This window comes from Phyllostomus discolor, chromosome 4, assembly GCF_004126475.2.
Source record: "Phyllostomus discolor isolate MPI-MPIP mPhyDis1 chromosome 4, mPhyDis1.pri.v3, whole genome shotgun sequence".
Classification (NCBI taxonomy): Eukaryota; Metazoa; Chordata; class Mammalia; order Chiroptera; family Phyllostomidae; genus Phyllostomus; species Phyllostomus discolor.
This window is the reverse complement of record NC_040906.2, coordinates 116,909,918-116,931,995: the sequence shown is the minus strand read 5'-3', so window position 1 is coordinate 116,931,995 and position 22,078 is coordinate 116,909,918. Positions and strand designations below refer to the sequence as shown.

The 22,078-nt window shown below is 52.1% G+C and overlaps 1 protein-coding gene and 1 pseudogene across 7 annotated transcripts; both read right to left on the bottom strand.

Moving 5' to 3' along the window:
- Positions 1-1,138: 1,138 nt before the first annotated feature.
- LOC114494975 lies at positions 1,139-2,098 on the bottom strand (annotated as a pseudogene).
- A 7,975-nt stretch (positions 2,099-10,073) lies between these two features.
- SLC29A1 (solute carrier family 29 member 1 (Augustine blood group)) lies at positions 10,074-19,994 on the bottom strand. 7 transcript variants are annotated; one of them, XM_028510581.1, is made up of 14 exons: positions 19,910-19,994; positions 17,599-17,712; positions 16,364-16,505; positions 14,366-14,447; positions 14,046-14,248; positions 13,804-13,943; positions 13,356-13,490; positions 13,172-13,269; positions 12,950-13,028; positions 12,403-12,500; positions 12,072-12,180; positions 11,734-11,819; positions 11,146-11,345; positions 10,074-10,751 (listed from the first exon to the last, which is right to left on the bottom strand). In XM_028510581.1, the coding sequence occupies exons 3-14, from the start codon at positions 16,390-16,392 to the stop codon at positions 10,640-10,642; spliced, it is 1,371 nt and encodes a 456-aa protein (XP_028366382.1). In that variant the 5' UTR covers positions 16,393-16,505; positions 17,599-17,712; positions 19,910-19,994; the 3' UTR covers positions 10,074-10,639. The 7 variants fall into 7 exon arrangements, 6 of the variants coding, with proteins under 6 accessions (XP_028366382.1, XP_035880055.1, XP_035880052.1 ...); XM_036024162.1 differs by having other exon boundaries at positions 17,616-17,712; positions 19,910-19,991; XM_036024159.1 differs by lacking the exon at positions 19,910-19,994 and adding an exon at positions 19,726-19,903.
- Positions 19,995-22,078: the final 2,084 nt, after the last annotated feature.

Below are 22,078 nucleotides of genomic sequence, written 5' to 3'. Positions count from 1 at the left end.
TCCCAAGATATCTGTTATTCCCGACCTGGCCCAGCCTTTTGCCATACTGGAGGGCAGCCAGAGGAAGCAAGAGTGACTGTGGCCTGCAGCTGAAAAGCCTGTTGCTTGGTTTTGAATGGCTCATGGGTTAGAATGGGTTTTTTTAATATTTTTTTAATGTTTGGGAACAAAATTTAAAGGTAATATTTGGCACATAGAAAGTACGAAATTTGAATTTGTGTACATGAAGTTTCACCAAAACACAGCTGTACTCAAACTCACTTGTTTACGTGTCTTTGATGGCTTTCATGCTGTAATGGTGTGGTTGATAGTTGTGACAGAGACCACATAGCTTGCACAGTCTGAAATATTTAGTTTTACCTATTTCAAAAGGTTTGCAGACCCCTGATCCAGCTACAGCTAGGCAAGGTCTTGGAGGGAGCGTAGGGACTCAGCCTGGGCAGAGACCTCCTGCTGCTGCTCAGACTGGGAGTTCTCTTGTGGGGGTCAGGGAGGGGGCTCTGCTCCTCCCTGTCGGTTCTGGTCCTTCCCAGTTCCGTAGGGCTTACATCTCTGGATTCTACAGGGAATACCCAGAACATTTCTTGCAAGCCAACACATAGACTTAATGTTCATATATGTTAGTTGAGCAGGTCCGCACGGCCAGCCTGGACTTCATTTATTTGCCTCAGTTTCCACATTCGTCTAGGACATAAATCTCTCACACAACTTTTGCTCACTTTATTGTTATTAATTTTTTGATGCTATGGCAAATTGAAGGTTTCCTTCAATTTCTGTTTTCCAACGAGTTTGAAAGTGACTGATTTTATCGATCCTGCAACTTCATAAACTACCTTCTTTTTTCAGATTTTACTTACTTTTAGAGAGAGGGGAAGAAAGGAAAAAAGAGAAACATCAATGGGTTACCTCTCGCGGGCCCCCAACCTGGGACCTGACCTGCAACCCAGGCATGTGCCCTGACTGGGAATCAAACTGGCGACTTTGCTTTATGGGAGAATGTTCAACTAAGCCACGCCAGTCAGGGCTTACTTCTTAGTTTGTCCATCTGTGTTTGGTGTTTTCTAGATACAACCCATCTACCATCTGAGAACAAAGACAGTTTGGTTCCTCCCTTTCTATACCTTGTATTTCTTATTTCTTGTTACACTGCACCAGCTAGAACCTACAGAAAAATGATGAGTGGAAACTAATTCTGGGTATCCCTGTCTCATTTCTGATCAGAAAAGGAAAGCTTCCAACACTTTGTCATTGAACATAATATTTACTGTTTTTATTCCTAACTTGTTAAAATTTTAATCTGAATAGATATGAAAATTATTTTTCTGCATCTATTGAGAATATCATTTAAATTTTTCTTTATTTCTATGTTGAACTTGTAAATGACTTATTAATAGTGGATTGAAATAATCTATTTATTTAAAGTTTCGTAGAACTTACCTATAAAACTGCCTGAGTCTATTGTTTTCTGTACGAAAACATTTTAACTAAGGACTCAAAATTTTTTTCAGTTTAAACGCATTTTATTTTTAGGCAACCTACGTGACATGTTTTTTTTTTTCCCTTAAAAACAATGCCTCTGCTCCAAATAAATCAAGGTCAAAATAAATGAAGAGCCCAAGTCCTATTGGTCCTCGTCCTAGGGGGTGGATGAAGAGCAGCAACTGGTTATGATGACAGGTGATAGGCCCAAACTGCCAAGTTTGTTAACTTTTTTCCATTTCTAAACCATGCTTAAAGAAAATTACATATGGGTCACAACATCCTCACAGTCGTCAAGCAGAGCAACCATGCCATCTGAATTCATGTTTTCACCAATAAAGAACTGGTAGTTTCTGAAATTAGTACGAATGTGCTTAATTTGTTCTGCAGCCCGTCGTAATAGGCTTTACTCTTTCTGGTCTCTGTTTTTCAAGTTTGCCTTTGATTGATTTCATGTACCTTTGATGTACTTACAGTCTTCTTTTGTGAAGCTGGCTTCCTACAAATGATGGTTCCCGACAATGTCATCGCTGGCGATTACTGTCCCTGAGGGACCTTCAGTGGGGACATTTCCACCAGGGAATGAGTCGTCAGTGTTACCCTCTGTTGTACTGACCATCTTCCCCGCGACCTCCCGGGTCTTGTAGATACTAAAGAACGTCGCATAGATGGCTGACGCGGTCCGGGTAGATGATCATGACAGCGGCTGGAAGGAGACTACAGGGGAGCTGGCTTAGCAGGGGCCGTCCAGCCAGTACAGTGCAGCCAGAGCAGTGCTTGATTGGGGTGGGGGTGGCGAAGCTCACGCTTTTTGAAGTCAATTTTGTTTAATAATTTTTCTGGATGTTTCTTGAAAGCTTTAAATATTATGGCATACTATTTGACTATCTTTTTAATCTCTGTTCTATCTGAAGTATGTCTCCTTTTTTTATTCCTAAAATTGTTTTTCATGTCTTATACCTTTTTAATGACATTTCACCAGAGATTTGTCTTTTATTTATATTGACCTTCATATTTTTGTTTTCTGCTTCTTTTGTACTTTTTAATTTTTTAGTTACAGTTGACATAAAATATTAGTTTCAGGTGATCAATATAGTGATTTATACATTGATACAACTTAGAAAGCTATCACCTGCTAAATCTAGTACCCACCTGACACCACACATAGTACAGTATTACTGACTGGGTCCCCTCTGCTGCATGGACATCCCCATGGCTCTTTTTATCATGGTGATTTGCATGTCCAAATCCCTTCCCCTTCTGACCAATTCCTGCTCCTGCGTGGCAACCATCAAAACATCCTTTGTATCTATGAATTGTTTGGGTTTTTTTAATTCTACATATAAGTGAAATCACGTTATTTGTCTTTCTCTGTCTTTTTTCACTTATTATAATACCCTCTAGGTTCATCTATGTCATTGCAGATGGCAGTATTTCATTATTTTTTATGGCTGAGTAATATTTCATTGTATATATGTACCATATCTTCTTTATCCATTCACTTGTCAGTGGACACTGAGATTGCTTCCATGATCTTAGTTACTGTAAGTAATGCTGCAGTGAGCATAGGGCTGCATGTGTCTTCTTAAATTAGCATTTTGGGTATCCTCAAATAAACACCCAGAAGTGCAATTGCTGAGTCGTTGTCTCTTATATAGCCTTTGTTTTAAAGTCTATTTTGTCTAAGTATTGGTAACCCAGATTTTTTTCATTTCTATTTTCATGAAATATCTTTTCCATCCCTGTACCTTCAGTCCGCGCGTGTGTGTCTTTTGATCTGAAGTGGGCCTCCTGGAGGCAGCATATGTAAGGGTCTTGTTTTCTTACCCATTCAGGCACCTTTGGGTTGCAGCATCAAATCTATTTACATTTAAAGTTATTGATAGATACATAGTTATCTCCATTTTATTATTTACATTTTTAAATAGTTTTTCCTCCTCTTATTTTTTTTTTTTAAGATTTTATTTCCAGAGAAAGGGAAAGGGAGGGATAAAGAGAGAGAGAAATTCAGTGTGTGGTTGCCTCTCTCACTACCCCTACTGGGGACCTGGCCCACAACCCAGGCATGTGCCCTGACTAGGTTGACCCAGTGATCCTTTGCTTTTGCAGGCCGGCACTCAATCCACTGAGCCACACTAGCCAGGGCTCCTCTTCTTAAAGAAGTTCCTTTAAGATTTCTTGTAATATTGGTTTGTTGGTGATGAACTCCTTTAGCTTATTGTTGCCTGGGAATTTAGTTTTACTTTATTTCTTTATTTTTAAAATTTCTGCTAAACTTCTGTCTCATTATCTCTACTTTCTTTGAGTCAGTCTTGTTCTTTTTCTATTTTCTTAACTTTAATACTTAGCACATTACATTACATTTCAGACTTTCCCCTTTCCCGATATAGGGAATTAAGGCTACAGTTTTCTCAAGTACTATTTTAGCTATATCCCATAAGTTTTAATATATATTGTTTTTATTATAATTCAGTTTTAAGAACCTTCTGATCCTTATGTTATCTTCTTTGACCATTTGAAAGTGTTTTGCACTTATACAGCCCCCGGACCTTGCTAAAGCTTAGGGGGGTCTCAGAGGGAACAGAGACTGAGCCCGGGCAGAGGCCTTCTGTCGCTTTTCAGGCAGAGAAGCTCCAATTATTTGTTAAATGTTGCTCCTTAAGTGTGTTGTAGGTATGCAATGTGGTGTACATATTTTGTATTTGAGACTTCTTTTATAACCTAGAATGTGGCTAACATTTATAAATGTGTCATACATGCTTGAGAAAAATATATATTGTTGGGTAAAGGTCTAAATGCATTAAATCTGCCCTGGATGGTATAGCTCAGTGGATTGAGCTCGGGCCTGTGAACCAAAGGGTCGCCGGTTTGATTCCCAGTCACGGCACATGCCTGGGTTGCAGGCCAGGTCCCCAGTAGGGGGTGTGCAAGAGGCAACCACACATTGATGTTTTTCCCTTCTCTCTAAAAATAAATAAAATCTTTTAAAAAATTAATGTGTTAAATCTATTAAGTCAAGCCAAATAATGATGTTGTTCAAAACAAAGAGAAAACCACCTAGAGACTCCACGGGACATACACAGCTTGGAGAAAGGAGAGGCTGAAGTTGGGGAGATAAGATAGGGTGGGGAAGAGGCCCAGGGTACACCTTTACGGGATAGAATGCTAGAATGCTGAGGAAGGGAGGAGTACCACTCTAGGTAGGAAGGGTCAGGAAGTTTGTTTTAGGCATGTTGTAAGCGCCAAGGAGAGATGTCCAGAAGGCAAAGCTGCTGATGGCTAAGGTCATAGGCAAGAACCAATTTGCTCAAGGGAGGGTAATGAGGCCAGAAATTGTGACCTAAGCCCTTCTGGAATTGTAAATCGGGTAACGGTGATCTAAGCCCTTTTGGAATGGTAAATCGGGTAACTTGCACTATTAATACACACATGACTGTGTCTTGACTCTCCACGGGCAAGGGCACAGTATCAGTGGTCTAAGGGGTGTGACTCAGTCCTGCCTACCTGCCACCATCAGCCAGCCCCAAAACGTCTGTCCTCTTTCTGCCATTGTGCCGCAAGTGTCCCTTTGTGTCTCAAGTGTTGTTCAGTGTTCCAGACCCCCTTTAACGAAGAAGGTAAAATTTAATCCCAAACTGGTTCAGCCCAGAGCAGATTATATAGGCATGGGAGTGTGGCGGCACCACAAACAGCCCTGCCCTACTTAACTGCTCTACCTGCTACCTGTTCAACAGGCACAAGTCGCTCCTCAGTGTGGAAGTCCCAGTGCCTTCCTGGCCACCTGCACCCAGATAAGGGATTGGAAGTGCTACTGGGAGGGACAGAAATTAGATGTTGGAAAGGACTTTGCTGGTTTCACCTGGGAAGGGTGACATGGGAGTTCAGGGTTCTAGGACACTTGGTATCCCTGGGGATGTGGGAAGAGAAGATGGCTCTCTGGAATGTTTTGGAGGCAGGGAAGGAAGGTGCAGCTAGCCTGCGTTATGGTGCCACACAATCACATGAGGCCTTGCATCTTCCCATCCCCTTCACTGCCTGTGTGTGTGTGTGTGTCAGAGAGAGACAGGGACAGAGGGACAGAGATCTAATCACCTGATGCTTTGCAGTTTGCAAAATATTTTTCCATCTGTAACCTTTTCAGTCTCGATTTTCTGTAGTAAAATGGGCATAGCAATAGTTAGCATTCCATATGACTATTGAGAGATTATAGGAGATAATACATGATTAAGACAGTGAGCAGAGTGATAGATTAAAAAAAAGTGTTGCAGGTTCGATTCCCAGTCAGGGTACATGCCTGGATTGCAGGCCATGACCCCCAGCAACCGCACATTGATGTTTCTCTCTCTCCCTCCCTTCCCTCTCTAAAAATAAATAAATAAAACCTTTTTAAAATTTTAAAAAAGTAATAGTTGTTACTCATTATCTCAGAGGAGTCACTCTACTGGACAGTTAGGCAGGGCAAGTGCTAGTATCTCTGCGTTACAGATGAGTGTCTCTGAGACAGGAAGTGCCTGGGGCAAGATCACTCAGATTAAGGATCAGTGGAGTGGGCCTGAACACACCCAGTTGTGTTCGTAGCCAGGGGTCAGATGCGGTGGGCCGCACTGGTTGGGACCGAGCTCCCGCCAGGGGGCGCGCAGGACGGCTGACATCCCTCCCTCCTCAGTCCTTCTCCACTGGGCGGGGCAGACCGGGACCTGGACCTGGACCAGGCTTCGGGCTCCACCCCTCACGCCTGGTCCTCTCGGGACCTGCAGTTCTCCATCTACCGGCGCCAGACTGGACTCGACTAGTGCTTCGCAACCGGGATGGCTGCGGTGGGGGAAATAAGGTTTGGTTCTGGAAGCTTCCTGGGGCTAGAGGTGTGGGGTAGAGGAACCAAAGGCATGTAGGGAGGGGCAACGAGTTGCTTGGGTGGGGGTGGGGGTGGGGGCGGGGCCGGGAGCACTTCTTGCTGAGGCTCACCCTACTGACTTCTTGGAGCCATGCGTCTTTAGGGTCTTCGCCTTCTGTGTCCCAGCTCTCCAGTGCAGCCCCCTTTAATTTCATTAGCAAGTCTATAGGTATGTTACCCTGTTTTAAGAGCAAGGAGCGGGGCCCTGATAGGCATGGCTCAATTCCCGGTCAGGGCAAATGCCTAGGTTGCAGGTTGGGACTCATGTGAGAGGCAACTAATCAATATTTCTCTCACAGGTTAATGTTTCTTTCCCTCTCTCTTTCTCCATCCCTTACCCTCCCTCTAAAAATAAATACAATCTAAAACAAAACAAAACAAAAAACAAGGAGCTGGGTTACAGAGGATGAGTGATTTGTCCAGGGTCCCGCAGTGAGTACCTGGCAGGTCCTGTATGGAATCCTAGGCTCTGAATCCAAACCACCCCAAAATTCCATAGAAAGCCCTGGGAGAAGGCAGCTGTCAGAAGCACATGCTCCCACTTTGTGGGGTCCTGCAGACTCATTTAGCACTTGCCCTGCAGTCTGCAGCCAGAATGCCAACTGGCTCGTTGACAGGGAACACCGGGACTGCCAAGGCTGTAGAGAGCTCTGAGTGAGCACATCCTCTCTCAGAGGGGACCCACGTAGTAAGCCAGATCATGTGGAGACAGAGGGTGCAGCTAGGACACAGGCCACTGATGGGTTGGGGGTGGGAGGACATGAGCTCTGCCCGTCTGAGGTGCCTATCACCATGCTCACTGCCAACTTGCCATGGGAACCAGATGGGCCTCACTGCCAGCCTGGTTCCCGTCAGATCTGCTGGCTTGCTGACCTCTCTCAGCCCGCAACTCTTCCAGTCTTAAGAGGGTCTGCTGGCCAGAGAGCAGGCTTTCTTTATAGTGACTGCATGTCTCTGCTCACATCCATTCGAATCACTAATCATAGATTAACATTCTAATAATTTGTTCCCAGTAATTGTTTTCCTGTCAGGCCACACCCCTCCGCCATTATACCGCATCCTCTTTCCATATTCACCTCAAAGAATAGATACACAAGTCAATTAGCTCAGTTGGTTTCAGCGTCGTCTTCATGTGCCAAGGTTGTGGGTTCGATCTCTGGTCAGGGCACATACAAGAAGCAACCAATGAATGCATCAGTAAGTGGAACAACAAATTGATGTTTCTCTCTCTCCCTTTCCCTAAAACTAATCAATAAAATTTTAAAAATAGATACACAGATACACTCATTAGTTATACCTGAAGCTCCCTGCTCATTTTACTGGTACTCTTAGCTTTCCAAGTTTAAAGCCCAAACAAGTCACCACATAAGATTAAACTAGAGGAAAATTTCCATGTTGCAATGGCAGCCAGCTGAGGGAGGACAGCAGCTGAATACAGACTGATACTTTGGGCAGAAATGTCAAAGGGAAGGTGACGACCAGCCCAAGTTATGGCAGAATTAGGGATACCTGACAGATTCTCACGCTCAGACCTCCCTTACAGGAAGCAGTGATGAGGAAATCGTCCCACAGGTGGTGGTGTGTGCAGAGTGCCCCCTTGTGGTCGGAGCTATCACTGCAGCTGAGCAGGCAAGGGACTTGGGAGCTGTTTTTCTAACTCGTAGTTTTTCAGGTGAAAATAGAGGTCAGGAGAATGGAAATGAGTGAGTGACACTGCGAGCTTTTTGTCATTTACATTAGAAAACTTCCTGCCCTTCTGGGAGGAACCTGAGACAGTGTTTTTGAAAAACTATTCTAGTCATTTTCTTCAACATCAATGTAAGCACAGAAAGGACAGTGACTACCCAAAAGGTCTCCTCCTTCAAACCGCTGCTGGGCCTGAGCAGCCTACTTACCACCCACCCCCACCCCACGGCCACAGGCAGGAAAGGGAGTGCTACCACAGAGCTGGAGTCAGACGTGTGAGGACCATGTGGGAGGGACAAGCAAACACTGAATGAAGCAAACATGTTTTGAGTACTACTGGGAGCCAGGTACTGCACTTCTGGCTTAAAGAGTGAACACATGAATAGACTCTAACCTGAAAAACAAGACCGGGCCTAAATCTGGAGTAAGATGAAATGTCGCAGTTACCAGAGTTTTGAGGCGCAGAGGGGGAAGGAATTACGTAAATTTTATGGCTGTTTAGGTGGTGGTGGTGGTGGAAGATGTGGAGATGCTTGGATGCTCCAGAAAGAGGGACCAGCATATACATGTGGGATGGGTTGGAAGGCCTGAACAGGGGTCCTGAAAGGCCAGGCAGGAGGAGGTGAAGGGACCCCGGGAAGAACACAGGTCCCTAGAGGGCTGATGGTGCTGAGGAAGCCCAATAGGACCCTTGGGTTTGGGTACAATGGGGAAGTCAGGAAGAACTGAGGGAGAGTACAGGTTTTTCTTGCCTGACTCATTGCCAAAGGGAACTGCAAAGGCTAAGGGAGCCCTGCCTGGTATGGCTCAGTGGATTGAGCACTGGCCTGCAAACCAGAGGGTCACAGGTTTGATTCCCAGTCGGAGCACGTACCTGGGTAGTGGGCCAGGTCCCCAGTGGGCGATGCATGAACCACACATTGATGTTTCTTTCCCTCTCTTTCACCGCCTCCCCCCCTCTAAAATAAACAAAATTTAAAAAAAAAGACTGGGAGAGTCTCAGGGAACTCACTTTTGAACCTGATAAAAAAGAAATGCCTTGTTTTCACCAACCTCAGGTATGTACTCTGGCTTGACTGGAGTACATGGGCTCCAGTGATACACTTAACTACCCTGTAATGAGGCCTGAAGCCTTCAATTCAGTTAGTTGAGCTGAAATGAAGCTCCAGCAGAGGTACCAACTCTGCAGCATCTGCCGGTCTGGGATCAGTGAGCAGTCTGGGCTATGCAGGAACACCTCCAGCCCTTCTGGGAAGTCTGGGACACGTGCTGAGGGCCGGTCACTGAGATGGGGAAGGAGGTCCAGTGGCCAGAGCTCTGGCTCCACTCTGTCAGGAAGAGTCGTCTTTGAGCAGGGGGACCCAGTGGTATGGCCCCCTCCACCAAGACACTCATTGTCCCACACCATCCACCCCTCCCAAGGCCAGAGTTTGGAAAGGGAAGGGGAGGGCTGAGCTTCAATGCCAGAACACACAGGCCTCTTGTTTCCCCGGAGGTCCAAGCTTTGGTGTCAGGGCAGAGTGCCGGGTGGGGGAGAACCTCGGGAGCAGCTTGTTCTGGCCGGAAGGTGTGGGAGTACAACCAGGAGCCCTGTGGGAGGAGGCCATAGCGGGAGAGCTGGCCAGTTTCACAGAATTCATTTCTGGGACTGAGGAGTGAGGACAGGGGGGAGGGGGTGACAGTGAAGACAAAAAAAAAAAGAGTGGGTGCTTTCTCCATCCCCAGCCTTATAGGAGAAGGAATGAAGCAGCAGAGAAAAATGGCCTTTCTTGGTCTCAGCCAAGTCTGGGTGTCCTGGCTCTAGGCCCCTCTCTCCTCCGTTTCCCCAGCAGAGGACACTGTAGCCTCTCTAAGGCTAAGAGGACTAACCCACCTCCACCCCACAACCTTGGACCTAGGCCTGGTGTTGACCAAGACTCCGCTGGGTTGTGTGCATCCCCCAGGCTCAGGCTGCCGTCCTTCTACCCTCTCCAGGGCGGGCAGCCGTGGCTGGCGGACACAGAGAGCCATGGGGGAAAATACAATGGTTTATTTAGTCAGAGAGCCTCTGAAGGCACCTGATTTCTGTTGAGTATAAAAAAAGGCAGTAAAGTGTGGCAACTGTACAGGGTATATGACAGGTAGATACAAGGCAGGGGAAGCAGAGAGGGACAGAAAGCTTGTGGGAGGAGGCACAGGGAGGGGTGCACACACCGGACGGGACCTTAGGACAGACAGTCCTGGCCCCTCACCACCCCTGGTACAGGCACACGAACCTGCAGACACACTCCCTCTCCCAGCCTAAGAGCCTCTGCCGTCCCGCTCAAGTAGGGGTCAGTCAGAGCCAAGTGTGGGGGATCCACACATATGCAGACACTGTGTCCCCTTCCTTGACTCTGACCTGCGGGCCCACAATGTCTCCAACATCCAACTGCCCACCCAGAGGGTCCCTCGCTGGGGCCTGGACACCAGGCCCAGCGCAGGCTGTGAGAAAGCAGAATTCAGCTAGAAGAGAACACCTCCAGCCAACCCCTGCCCATGCCTGAAGGGTAAATAAGGGGCGTGAGCAGGTAGCCAGTGCAGTCCTCTGTGCATCCGTGGTCACACAATTGCCCGGAACAGGAAGGAGACGACAGCCCCCAGCGCCAGGCCCAGACACAGAAAGAAGGCCATGATGGCTCCAGCGGTCTCCGCCTCAGCCGGCTTCACTTTCCTAAAGGAGGTATGCAAGGCTAGGGTGACCCCTACTCCAGCCCCACCCACAGCACCAGCATGGGGAGACCTGCCTCAGCACCCAATTCTGCTGACCAGCCCTTCCTGCTCGCCCCATCCTAATCTAGCTTTTCCGTCATGGGGAAACAAGGCCCCGGGGGCCGTCTTCCTCCTTCTCTGAGAGTGCCCTCCCATATCCCCCTTAAGTAAGCCCGGGCACCCTGCCCCTGCAGTCCTGCCCCCTGTGGCCCCTTCAATCAATCTAGGTGCCCCTCCTGGCTGACTTCTTGCTCCTCCTGGAAACCTCAAGCTCCAGGCTCAGGGAGGCTTCTGTAGCCCTTTCTCCCTCCACTGAGTGACCCCCTTTGGAGCGCTGGACCCTGCCCGACACTCACTTGGGCCCGAAGCACATGCACAGACTGGCGAGGTAGCCATTGGAGAAGGCGAAGGCGGCCATGAAGACGATGAACCAGGCGTCATGCTTAAAGAGCACAGGCAGGAGTCGGCGTTCGCTGACGTTGCACAGCAGCAGCAGGGGCACGAACACCAGCCGGGCCAGCACCAGGCTTGGCAGCCAGCGGCTGTCCTTCCCAGGCTGTGGGGACCAGGCGGCGCCTCAGCCGGGCTGCCCCCCCCCCACCCCAGGGCACACCCAGACCCCCAGGCTGCATATGGAACCCTTCAGGATCTTCATTGAAACCTCAAAACCTGGTTACCCTTATGGGTACTGATGGGGAGAGAGCAGAGTAGAAATTTCTGGAATGCTGGAAATGTTCTCCATCTTGACCTGGTTGGTGATTATACAGGGGATGTGTTTATGGTCATTAAGCTGTACACTCGTGACTTGTACACCTAAGTACACATAAAGCTTTGGTTTTTGAAAAAGCATGGTCCCTGGTCACCATACTCTCCTGGTACCCTTTCTGGGTCTCAGGGTGGACTCTGCCCCTCATGAGGACGTGGTGCCCTCCTCTTCCACTTACCCACATGGACACGGCTGTGAGGCTTCGGCCCAGCCAGTCAAAGACATTGAAAGTCAAGAAACAGGACACAGGGGTGAAGTATTTTCCTGGAGAAGGAACAGTACATTAGGGTCATCTTATTAGGTCCAGAGGCAGATTTGGCAACCTTGACCCTTACCAGGGCCAAGGGTTTGGCCCTGGCTTTTAGCCCAGGGAGTGGAGATGCTTTTAGCCCAGGGAAGGGCAAGTGGACCAGGAGAGTCAAGCTGGGGAGATGGCAGCCCGGGGTCTCCGCTTCCCCACTCCCAGTCCTGCTAGAGCCCGTCCATCCCCATTCGGGGAACGCACAGTGTCCTTACCCCAGGCACTGCTGCCTGCAATGCTGGACTTGACCTCAGCAGTAACGGCAGGAAACAACCCAATGGTGATCGTGAAGATGAAGCAGACCGAGAGAGCCGGGACTAAGATCTGGAGGAAAGGGACACAGGCCCCCGAGTCTTCATGGTGGTAGTGCATTAAAGAACCAACACACACACACACACACACACACACACACGAGTCCAGGAGAGTGGCCAGTGTCAGTCAGAAAGGGATGGAATGGGCCATGTGGAGGTAAGTGGTGAGTAGGTGGGGGAATGTGGAGAGAAAGAGGATCAGGGGTAGAGGGCAAGACACCCATGCCCCACGCACATTTTTGAGGATGGCTTGAACTGAGTGGCTTTTACTGGTGGGCTGAGAGCTGGGGGCTGAAACTCCAGACTCCTCTTTGCCTGCTCCTGGCTCCTCTCCTGGGGGGTGACAAATTATGGGAGGATCTTCAAGTTTTAGAAGGACAAAGCAACAGGAAGTGACATCACCATTCCCAGTGAGAGGGTTGGGGTGAGTGGGGGTGGACACCCCCTTATAGTGAGCAGAAGCACCCTAACCTCTAGCCCAGACCTCCTTCAAATCATCACAGTGCTGGCCCCTGTGTCCTGACCTCCCCCAGGAGCCTCAGCTCACTCTGCGCCTTATCCAAGAATCCACTGTCCTCAGGCATTCAAGGTCATCCAGGAACTCCCCCTATTTTAGTTTTTCCCAGCTCTTATTTCCCATAGTCCCCCGGATCCCACCCTGGTCCCTCTGGCCTCTGGCTCAGCTCACCAATAAATACAGTGTACCTACTCCTGCCCTCTGTGCTCAGCTACCCCTGCCAGGGAGGCCGCCCACTACCCGAGGTCTCTCAGGCTATTCAGACCTTTACTAATGAGGTCCAACTTGGTCTCCTGCTCCCCAGACCCTTCAAGCTTGAGCTGCAGGTAGTAGCGGTAGAATTCCTATCAAGAGAAGGAGACAGAGGTGGACTCAGAGGCAGGATCTCCAGAATCCCTGCCTCCCCCCGGTTTCAGCCTCCGAACGCCAGTGGTCCGGAGTCCTGGACTCCCCAGGCCCCAAACCCACACTCTCTCCTTTTGCTCACCAGCCGGGGCAGTCCCAGGTAACAAATGATGGTCAAAACGATGACCCCACAGGCTGTGATAAAATAGCCGAAGGCACTTTTTGCCAGCTCTGAGCCACCTGGGGTGGAGGGTGTCAGAGGTGAGACGGGCTCTACTCCCTTTGCCCCACAAAAACCCGACAGGCAGACAGACAGCAAGACTTACTGGCAATGGCGCAGATCATGGCCACGGAGGCGAAGATGCCCGCCAGGCCCTGGCCGCTCATGATGGGGGTCGTGTAGCTGGCAGGCAGGAGGCCAGCCAGACCAAAGAGGCTGCCCTGCAGGATGGCACCAAATGCTGGGGGAGCACGGTGGGCATCAGCAGGGGTGTGGGCGGCGTGGGATTCACTTCGAATGGGGGCAGCTGAGGCTCACGGGAAAACAGGTTCCTGCAACTCCTGCGCCGCCTCTGCCAGTGGGCCTCGCTGCTCAGTGGCCCTTCTCTGCGCCCCCCTCCCGGCCCCCGTTCCCTTCCTGCCCAGGCCTCTGAGCCCACCGCATCCATTCCCTCCGGGTGTCTGAGTGGGCTCCTGTCTGGCTGACTGCGGGTCTACAGGGAGGTGGGGGTGCAGGAAGGTCTCGGCCCCAGGTCCCTTCCCAGTTCTGCTTACAGTTAATGAGCATGATCTTGATCATGGTGATGACGAAGAAGGGCAGGGCATCCATGGGCACCTTCACCAGGACAGCGGTGATCAGGAACACCAGCAGGATAGCCAGTAGGCTGCCCAGGATCCGGACAGCCTGGGGGATCCTGGGGGAGAGGCCGAGGTGGCAGAGAGGCGCGGCGGCAGCCGGGGTGCAGCCAAGAGTGCGCAGGAGGCAGCCAGGGGTCAGGCTGGGCCCACTCACTCACCTCCGATGCAAGAAGGAGTTGAGGCAGGTGAAGAGCAGCAGGGGCAGCATGGCACACAAGGTCATGACATTGTTGAAGATGACACTCAGGTAGCTCCGCTCCGGAGAGGGTGTTGTGGGGGCGACTGACGCCTGGATGTCCCTGTCCAGTTTGGCAGTGACCGAGGACACATTCTGGGGCTGGTCCAGGCGTTTTGTGAAGTACTGTGGGGGGTGCAGAGGATGAGAGAGGCTGTGGCCTCCCCTTGTGCCCGCGAGCACAGACCCAGGCCCTCCAGGCCCAGTGGACATACCCCTGGGGCCCAGTCCTCCCAGTCTCACCTGGGTGGCTGTCATGAAAAAATTCCAGGGGAGCAGGGTCCCCAGACCCAGCATGAAGAAGATAATCCAGACGGCTTTGTATCTGGAGGTGGGAGAGGAAGCCACATGACCCACCGTCCCACCTTCTTCCCCAGATCAAACCTGGGGAAGCCCGTCCCTCCCCGACCTTGTCTCCCCAGCTACCCCAGGGCACAGGGTGTCTGTGTTTGTGTCCATGTGCCTGCATCCTCCTGTGGGGGTGTGTGTGGGGACAGGGACAGGGTTCCTGTCCCTGGGATAGGTGTTCTGGGACAGGGAAAAGGGCCCGGCTGAGTCCACAGAGGGAGGAGGACCAGGGACACAGGGCTGAAGGGCACGGCTGGGGGACAATGGTTCCCAGCCCCCAAAGACTCGGGACCCTGCAGGCTTGGGAACCAGTGTGACCACATGTCTTCAGGCAGTTTTGGAAGTCCTGCTGTAAGGCTGGGGGTGGAAGGTGAGTGAGAAAGCAAACAGCAGTGTCTTCCACCCCTGCCTACCAGGCAGGCTGGAAAAGATTGTGCAGTCAGAGGGAAATTGTGTGGCTCCCCAAAGAGGATTCTGAGGTCAAGAAAGTCCCAGACCATTCTGGACCTAGTGCCTTGGGGCAGTTGGAAAATGAAGGAACTGGTTTTTTCCTGGCCCAGACAGAACCAGCTTTGTAGGTCACACCACCTAGGTAGGCTGGGGGGTGTCCGGCCACTGGAGGTCATCTGGGCCCCAGTGTATAAACAAGTGCCACCTCAGCTTTTGCCAGGGCATACCCCAAGTAGTACACCTCAGGGCCTGTCTGGGACAGGCCAGCTTCCGTCAGGCAGCCCTGGGTCCCCCCACTGTGGTCTTCAGGTGTGTCTGCCATACCTTCTCCACAGCCAACTCTCTTTCTTCAGAGATGGCAGAGACAAAGCCCAAGGCAGTGAGGGCAGGTCTGGCCAGAGCGCAGGGCCTGGCCTTACGCAGGGAGGGCCTGGGTTAGCGCCCCCCTGGGCGGGTCTGGGTCATTACAACTGCAGTCCCCCAAGTCCTCATATACCGTTAAAGGCTTGGTTCAGAGACCCAGGACGAAGGCAGAAACTCCCAGTCAAGGTCACATATGATAGAGGGTCGGAGTGGGGCTGGATGAGTGCAACAGGTGATGGAGATGGGAAGGGGTTCAGAGAACAGCTGGGAGTGGTGGGGAGGCCTGGGCTGGCCGCCTGAGAGTAGGGACAAGGGAGGGAGGGGCCTATACTTACTGTCTCCTTAAATTCTCTCCCATCCAAATAAACCTCACCTCTATTTTACAGGTGGGAAATGGTCCCAGAGAGATCAAGCTAAGTGCCCAACGTCCCACAGCCAGAAGTGGTCTAGTTCTACAGCCTTTGGCCTAGGAGGGAGACAGAATGGGCTGAAAGAGGTGATGGGTTAAAGAGCTTTGGATCTGAGGCATGACCTCATCAACTTTCTTGGGTCCTAGACTCCTCGGAGAACTTGAATCAAGCTACAGCCTCTTCTCCAAAACCACAAATGGATGATCACACATGCAGGTCCAACTGGAGGGAGTTCACAGGCTCCAGAGGTGCAGAAGGGAGAGGAAGGTCACAGCACGGGCCAGGGTGGGCCAAGGTCATGTGAAATAGAGGCCACTCTGAGGGAGGGGCAGTTCTGCCAGATGTGCTCTGGAATGAGGGGTGCTGCCAAACATCTCCCCATGCTGGCAGCGGGAGGAGCCAGCCGCTGCTGGCTGGCTGGAGAGCAACAGTGGGAAAACTGACAGGCCAGGGAGGAGCTGCCACCTACTCACCCCGGCCCTCCCCACAGACACCCCAGCCAGGACCACCAAGACATTCATGGTCCCCGCCCCCGTGCAGACCTGACTCATGACTGACTAGCTAAAAGGCCAATCAGCAGTGACGGCTCCAAATTCCCAAGTACATGGCATCCAGCCCCCTGTAGACCCTTTTCCACTGCCCTGGGTCCCCAGCCCAGGTCCCCCAGTACCTGTCCTGAGGCTGCTGATTGGTTGTCATGGTGACGGTGGTCTTGGTTTTGCCTGGCTGACAGCTGTCTTCTTCTGAGGCTCTCTTGGGGCAGCTGTGTGAGGCCTTGTCTCGCCCTGTTTCCCCACAGGCCTCTTCAGACTCTTGGGGGGTAGGAAGGGGCAGAGCAAACAGCTGGCAAGTGCTAGAGTCCAGCAGGACACCCTCCTGCCCCTGACTCTCAGGACCGCTCAATCTGACCCCTCTGGCCAGTCCTGTTGGGCCCCCCTGCCTGCTCAGGCTCTACCTGGCAGCAGGCCTGGCCTGGCCGCTGCCACCGCTATTTTTACCCAGCAGCAAAGCTGTTCGTACGCTGGGAAACCGGAGGGTGGAGAGCAAGGGAGGAGGAGGAGGACGTCTGACTGAGAGGTTGGGAAAGACAGGCAAAGGCAGGGAAAGGGACGAGAGGGGTTAGGGACAGTGACGACAACAGAAGGAGGGACAGGAGGAGAACAGCAGAGACTGAGCAGGCGGCGAGGGAGGGCATGAAATGAACATCTGCAGGAGCGGCAGCCCCGGGCGGGGGGGGGGGGGGGGCCAGGGAGGGCTGCGGCAGGCCGAGAGGCCGCCCCCTCCAGGGCCTGTCCTTTGAATCTGACCTCTCCGCCCTCCTGGAGAGCCCCTGGACTAGGGTGGGCTCTTGAGAACTTGTCCCCTCCTAGAGGTACCCAGACTCTAGCCTCTCTGCTGGTGGCACCTTAAACTTCCCTTCCAACCACTGCCCAGGGACTTCCCAGTTCCTGGTCACTTTTCTAGGAAAACACTTTTCGATAGGTGTGGGACACAGCCTTTTTCACAGCCTAGCTTGACCTCTCCCTTGACCCCTAGCCCTGGCCTGACTCATCCCATCCCCCTCCAGCCCCTTGGTTCCTTTCTCATTCCAGGCCTCTGTCCTCTTCCGTAGGGCAAACTTGAAGGGAAGATTGTGGAGGGGGGCAGCCAGAGGGGAGCACAGGCCTGAAAACCGCAAAGTCCCAAAGCTCCTGGCCTCCCACTTCAGTGTCCCTCCCCTGCTCCCCCCACCCTTGTGTTATTTCTGTAGCTAGGACCTCTTTGGCACCAGCAGATAAAACGGCTTTCCCTTTGGATGTCATGGAAAGCCAGGCTGGCGTGTGCTGGTGCATCCCCCACGTAAGGGACTAATTCCGGAGCCAGGAGGGCTGGGTTCCCCCGTGGCCCACCTGGGCCAGCACTCACCGGTTGCCTGGACTTGCCAGCAGAAGAGTCGGAGCACAGGAGTCCTGGGCAGTCCCTGGAAGGTGGTCCTAGCTCCAGCTCAGGCAGCAGGCCTTGTCCATGGGCTTCCCCTAGCTAAGGTCCAGAGCATATGGGGACAGAAACCCCAGGCCTTCCTGTAGGAGAAAGCTGCCCCATTCTCAGAAGCTTCACACACACACACACACACACACACACCAGCCAGGGAGGTAAGAAAAACCACATTTGCAGCTTGGCAGATAACAGACTCAATAGTCTCAGCAGGGGAGCTGAGGGGCTGGGTCAACTTGAGCACAGCCTGTGCTGGAGGCCCAGGTACAAGACAGACAGACAGACACCTGCAGGGACCCTAAACCCTCTAGCAGTCCCGGTCCTCTCAATTTCCCTGGGTCAATTCCAGACTCTCCAAAGCCTTCCTTAGCGCCCCAGCCCATACCTGGCTTGTGCATGTGTGTTGGGGGAGGGGGAGCAGACCCACCGTCTCCACCTGCAGGCAGAGGGCTTCTTGCATTTATCCTTTCAACCAATATTTACTGAGGACCTTTGCAGGCTATCCAGGCACGGTTCTAAGCACTGAGGACAGAGTGAACAACTTTTTACATTTTCTAGAGGGATGGGGGCAAGAGGGCTCTACCCGGGATGGGGGTGGGGTGGGGTGGACAGAGAAGGTCGCTTTTCACCCTGTGTTCCTCCCCCACCCCACAGACAACGTTCCTGGCAGTAAAGAGCAGGTGCAGTTCAAAACCAGACCAGAGACTGGGTGGAGAGTATAGGGCGCCTTCCCTTCCTTGGTGAAATCTGCTGTAAGCTCAGAGAAGAATAAGCATCTGGCTTTCTGCTCTCAGCAAACCCACCCCAGGGCTGGGCACAATTCAGCTCCAGGGGCAGCTCCTTCCCCTGCCCGCATCCTAACAGCAGGCCAGTACAAATGTTTTATTTTTGTCTTCCTAATTTTTTTTAAAAAGAGCTTATTTATTTTTTAGAGAGGGGGAGGGAGGGAGGAAGAGAGGGAGTGAAACATCCATCAGCGGTCTCTCTCACACCCCCAACCCAGGACCTGGCCTGTGACCTAGGCATGGGCCCCAAATTGAACCGGTGACCTCTTGGTTTGTGGGCCAGTGCTCAACCCACTGCGCCACACCAGCCAGGGCTATGTCTTCTTTGCCCAGCAGCAAATTACCAGCTCAGAGCATCTGGTGTACCTCCAACACGCTTTGGCCTGCCCAGATGGGGCCCTGAAAGCAGCCACCAAACTCAGGCTCCCAAAACCTACCTTTCATGCACCCCAGCATTCAGACACACACTTGTGGTAGTGTCAGATTCTCCACTCCCCGGGATCTCAGATGGGGCCAGCCTGCAAATACCCCTTCTTTCTCTCATCATGACCCATAAGCTAGTTCTAAACTGTTTCCATTGAATAGATGGGGGGCAACCAAGGTTCTTTGAGCTGAAATTCAAATTCAACGTGCAGCTTATTCTAGGCTCCTTCTGGGATAGAGAGGGAGGTATGAAGGCTGCTTCTCGGCTAGTCCTATATACTGGGAGGTGGGGATGCTCTACTCCAGCTAAGGGGGAAAAACTAGGTGGGGGCCAAGGTAACCTCCAGCCTGACATGAGTGTCAGGAATAAGGAACGCCCCCACCCCACCATTACACACACATCCTGGCAAGAAGCGTTCACCCGGCAGGAGTACAAGTGGGAGGGTCTAAAGGTTACCAGAAAAATGGGCAGAGGGGCCACCCCAAGAGAGGCGAGAGGCAGGATGGGACCAGCCCTCACCCACCATTGCTCTCCACTGGGAAGAAAACCTGAGAGGTGAGTGTCCTTGCCCTTTTTTTGCATGAAGGAAGGGTCCTCTCTCCCGGAGCAAATGAAGCCTCACACAGAAAGGAGAGACCAGGGACGGAGTTCGGCCAATTAAAAGCCGGGGGTTAAGGAGACAGCTCCTCCATTCAGCGTGCCCTCAGCCCCATCCTCCCCTCTACCGAGATTAACCATCTATGCGCCTTTGCAGAAGTCAGCTCCGAGACAGTCGGTTTTAAGCCCGGAAGCCAGGTCTACCCGCCTGGCTCGGGTCTCCCTCCCACGCTCCTTTCTTCCGCGCTGCACCTTTTTCTTGCCCCTGGGCACGCCAGCCACGTGCTGCGCTGCTCCGCACACTCCCGCACCCCGAGTCCCTCCCCGCGTCTCTTCTGCGGCAGGCCAGGCCCCGCTTCCTTACCCTCCTAGAACGCCGAAAACAGTGTCTTCCGCCCGGTTGGTCTCTAGACCCCCGGACCAGAGCAACACCTACCGTGGCGGAGTCCTCCAGGGCTGAAAATCCGCGCGCTGCCACGCCGCTTCCATCGCCTCCTTGCTGCTCCTTGCGTAGGGTGCCCCCGCCCCCTCCCTCTCTCCGCCCCCCCGCCGACTGGCCCCAGAGGCAGCTGACCCTCGGGACCACGCCCCCACCATCCCTGCCAGTTGCATCCAGCCCAGGGTCGCCTGGCCCAACCAAACCTTGTTAGTTTCCGTAGCTAGGACCTCTCCAGGCGCGGCCCCACCAAACTCTGCTCCAGCAAACCCTGCCCCGTTAGGGAGCACACAGCGTCGGAGGGTACAGCCCCACACGGGTACCCCTAGTCTCCTCCGTGCTGGGTCTACACAAAGCCTACAGAGCTCTTCTCGGGGTTCACCTGGCAACAAACCTACCAGACAGGCCCCGACGCCCCCATGTCCCTACTCTCTCTCAGATGCTGCCTTTTCACCCCCCACATACCCTCCCAGGCCATTTTCTTCCGCGGTGCACCTTTTTCCTTAACAGCGACCCCCCTCCCTTTTCAGCGCTACTTTCTTCCCTTCAGACTTGTCCTGATATTTCCTCTCCTGCCCTCCACTCCACCATGCCTTGGCATCCCTCCGTCACAATCAGTGACCTGCAAGGTGGGTTTTCTCACCTCTAACACACACACCACACACCCACCCAGACACGGCCCCCCACACTTGACTTGAAGTGGGATGCCTGGTTTGTGTGGGGGTTGATGGTAGAGGCAAGGCCCTGTAGCCCCTCGTGATTCACCCTTCTGAATTCAGAATTTTGGAAAGCCTGGGGCCCAGGTGAGGATAGGAAGAAAAAAAGCAGGAAACAGCCTTACGTACTGAGTGAATCCTATTGTCTTGATACTCCGAGGCAGGCTGACGCTTGCCAAGTCCCACATCCTCCACTGCCCCAGGAGGAGGGGGTGGGCATGTAGAGAAGACTTTCTCGTACCTTCAAGGGAGGGGGAAAGGATTCACTCCTTTTTATTGGTTAGTAAATTTGGGGGTGAGGGGAATCACTGCCCCTACAGCACCTCTCAGTGCTGGAGGACAATCCAAAGGCTAGGGAGGTACTGAGGAGAGCAGATCCATTCGAGTCCCCACTCGATCCCCACTACCCAAGAGGCCTGTCCCCTGGAGAAGCCACAGACACTAATGAACAATTAGGAGTACTGTTACCAGAGAGGGGGCTGGCCGAGTGGGTCTGCCTACGGCCAACTGTAGTGTGTGGGGTCTTGACTTCGTGTAGGAAAGATTTCAAAACACGAGTCCCGGTGACTCTGAAGATCTATTATTACAGCTGGGGACAATGAAGCAAGGAAGGGCTCACCATAGAAGAAGCAACAGGAGAGCCTGGGCTGGGGCTGCCTTAGCTCCCTGGGAAGTCAGAGAAAAGTGGGTCTTAGGGACGAGTTCAGGGGATTAGCCTGGGAGAAGCTGCCACCGACCATTGCCTGCAGGGTTGTCCAACCTTTTGACCTCTCTGTACCACACTGAAAGAAGAGTTGTCTTGGGCCACACATTAAAACATCGCGACACATAATCACAAAAAAAAATCTCATAATGTTTTAAGATAATTTACGATTTTGTGCTGGGCTGCATTCATAGCCATCCTGAGCCATATGCAGCCTGTGGCCCCAGGTTGAACACTCCTGCTAGAGTTTAAGAGCCATATGCCTGTGAAGAAAGAGGTGAGGGTGGGGGAAGGTGAAGGGAAAAGAAATGGTGGGGGCTCCTCTTGAGAAGGAGAGTGAGAGCTGGGGCCTTTGTATTGAGGTGCAAGCTCTCTTTCTCTCTCTCACACACACATACACACTCAGGAATCTTAGGGCAGGTCTCAGGGGAAGGTTTCAGCAGAATGTTCATCAGTTCTCCCCATGGGCCCTGACAGGGTCACGGTCTCCACTGATTGGTCAGTGAGGGCAGGGGGGGTCTATAGTCATTGCAGTTGGTTCTGGCATTGCCCAACTGGTTTTGCTGCTTTCCTGGGCCTGGAACTGAAATACAACTGAGGCCTAGATGTTACCTCCAGGAAGGAAAGGTTACCCTGGGGGCAAGGTCCTTGTTTTCCTAGTTTTGCCCCCTGCCAGGCACTTGGAGCCTTCTACCCTGGTGACAGTCTGCACCTGGCTGTAAACTGATAAACCATTGGTGCTCAGCTGTC